Genomic DNA, 1,397 nt, shown 5'->3' with positions numbered 1-1,397 from the left:
TATTTTTGGATGCCTTTAGAGACTGCTGTCCACCTAGACTCCCGTTTTTCTTCACCATCATCTCACCATCGTTTTGTCATTGCAATAAGAAAGGCCTGATAAACTACAGATGTAACAGATGAATCCTTTGTGGCAGGAAAAAGGAAGGAACGCCAATGGATCAGGGCGAGAACAACTGTTGATGTAACCAGGAAATCCTCCGCAGACCGGACCATCCCATTTTGGAGACAATTCGGTTTGGCTGATGGTGGTCTTCAAAGGACGTAGCCGTCGTCGACCGCGAAGGCCGCGTCCTTCAAAGGCTGCAGCCCTTGAATTGTGACACAGCTAATTGCCTGCAGTGATCACATTGGAGCCATTTTGCCACTACTGTACAGAAGATGGAACGACACCTTTCCCCGACATGTTGAACTATAAATCTGACCGTTTTGTGTATTCTCTCATAAAACCCTTAAGAAATGACAAGTTAGCAGATTTTGGTACAACTTACTGATGATGCGGCTGCATCTATTGGGCAAGCGATAGCGGTAGACGGTCACATAGTAAACTGGGACCCCGGTCAGAGTGAGAACGAAGCTTTGCCCAGTGTTCCAGGGGTCCGAGTACAGAGACAGGCCCACGATGAAGAAGCTAACCACTGTGAAGATGACTGCGATGGCCAGGGGCACCTTTGGGTCATCAAAAAGAGCAAAAACGCAGTGTGGTGTCTTTTTAGTGTACAGTTCATAATGGAGAATGCTGCACAGTTTGACACACTGACCTTGAAAGGTCTTGGGTGGTGGGGGAAGCGATATCGATGGATGAGCAGCCCCAAGATTGCCAAGGCGATGAAGAACCAGCGAGCAAAGGAGACGAAGTTAATGAGCTGGTAGATCTCTCCACTGATTGACATCACAACCACTAAGGGGTACTGGAGACAGACAAAACCACATCCTAATCATACAATTTCTTGCCAATAAACAATTAGAACTAAATGAAAAGGACACTGCTTTACATTTCACATGAACCAATCTAGTCTGGGGCGGGATTGTTTGCACATGGCTCTCAACATGGAGGTGGCTGTGAGATGCAGTCATGACATTGTCAGATAGCTTTTCTGGTTTATAGCGTGTGGACAGAATTTTACCAGTAACAGCAGAGCAGGCATTGGTGTATGTCTGCGGATGTGAATCATGGAAAAGACTGGAGGCCAGTGGCCCTCTCTGGCTCCCACAAACAGCATCCTGCAACACAAACAGTAAGGCTCAGGGTGCTTTCAGACCTAGAGTTGTCTTGCTTTGGTCTGAATCAGGGACTGATTTTGTTACAAAGTTGTATAATTGCCTAGAGTATATTCATGTTCTCACGGCAGCATTTACAAGCGGACCAGATCAAATGCCTTGTGCAAGAAAGCTGCT

The 1,397-nt window shown here is 46.6% G+C and overlaps 1 protein-coding gene across 1 annotated transcript in view; it reads right to left on the bottom strand.

Annotated features, from left to right (window-relative positions):
• Positions 1–277: 277 nt before the first annotated feature.
• Positions 278–1,397, bottom strand: part of LOC126387257 (cystine/glutamate transporter-like) — a 2,039-nt gene continuing 919 nt past the window's right edge. The window contains exons 4-6 of the mRNA XM_050039794.1: positions 1,127–1,223; positions 761–910; positions 278–668 (exon numbers count right to left, since the gene is read on the bottom strand). Coding sequence (XP_049895751.1) covers positions 441–668; positions 761–910; positions 1,127–1,223 — 475 coding nt within the window. The 3' untranslated portion in view covers positions 278–440. The remainder of the gene's footprint in view (positions 669–760; positions 911–1,126; positions 1,224–1,397) is intronic.

The sequence above is a fragment of the Epinephelus moara genome, unplaced genomic scaffold (genome assembly GCF_006386435.1).
Source record: "Epinephelus moara isolate mb unplaced genomic scaffold, YSFRI_EMoa_1.0 scaffold3166, whole genome shotgun sequence".
Lineage (NCBI taxonomy): Eukaryota > Metazoa > Chordata > Actinopteri > Perciformes > Serranidae > Epinephelus > Epinephelus moara.
Note: the sequence above shows the minus strand (reverse complement) of the source record. Positions and strands in the feature narration are given on the sequence as shown.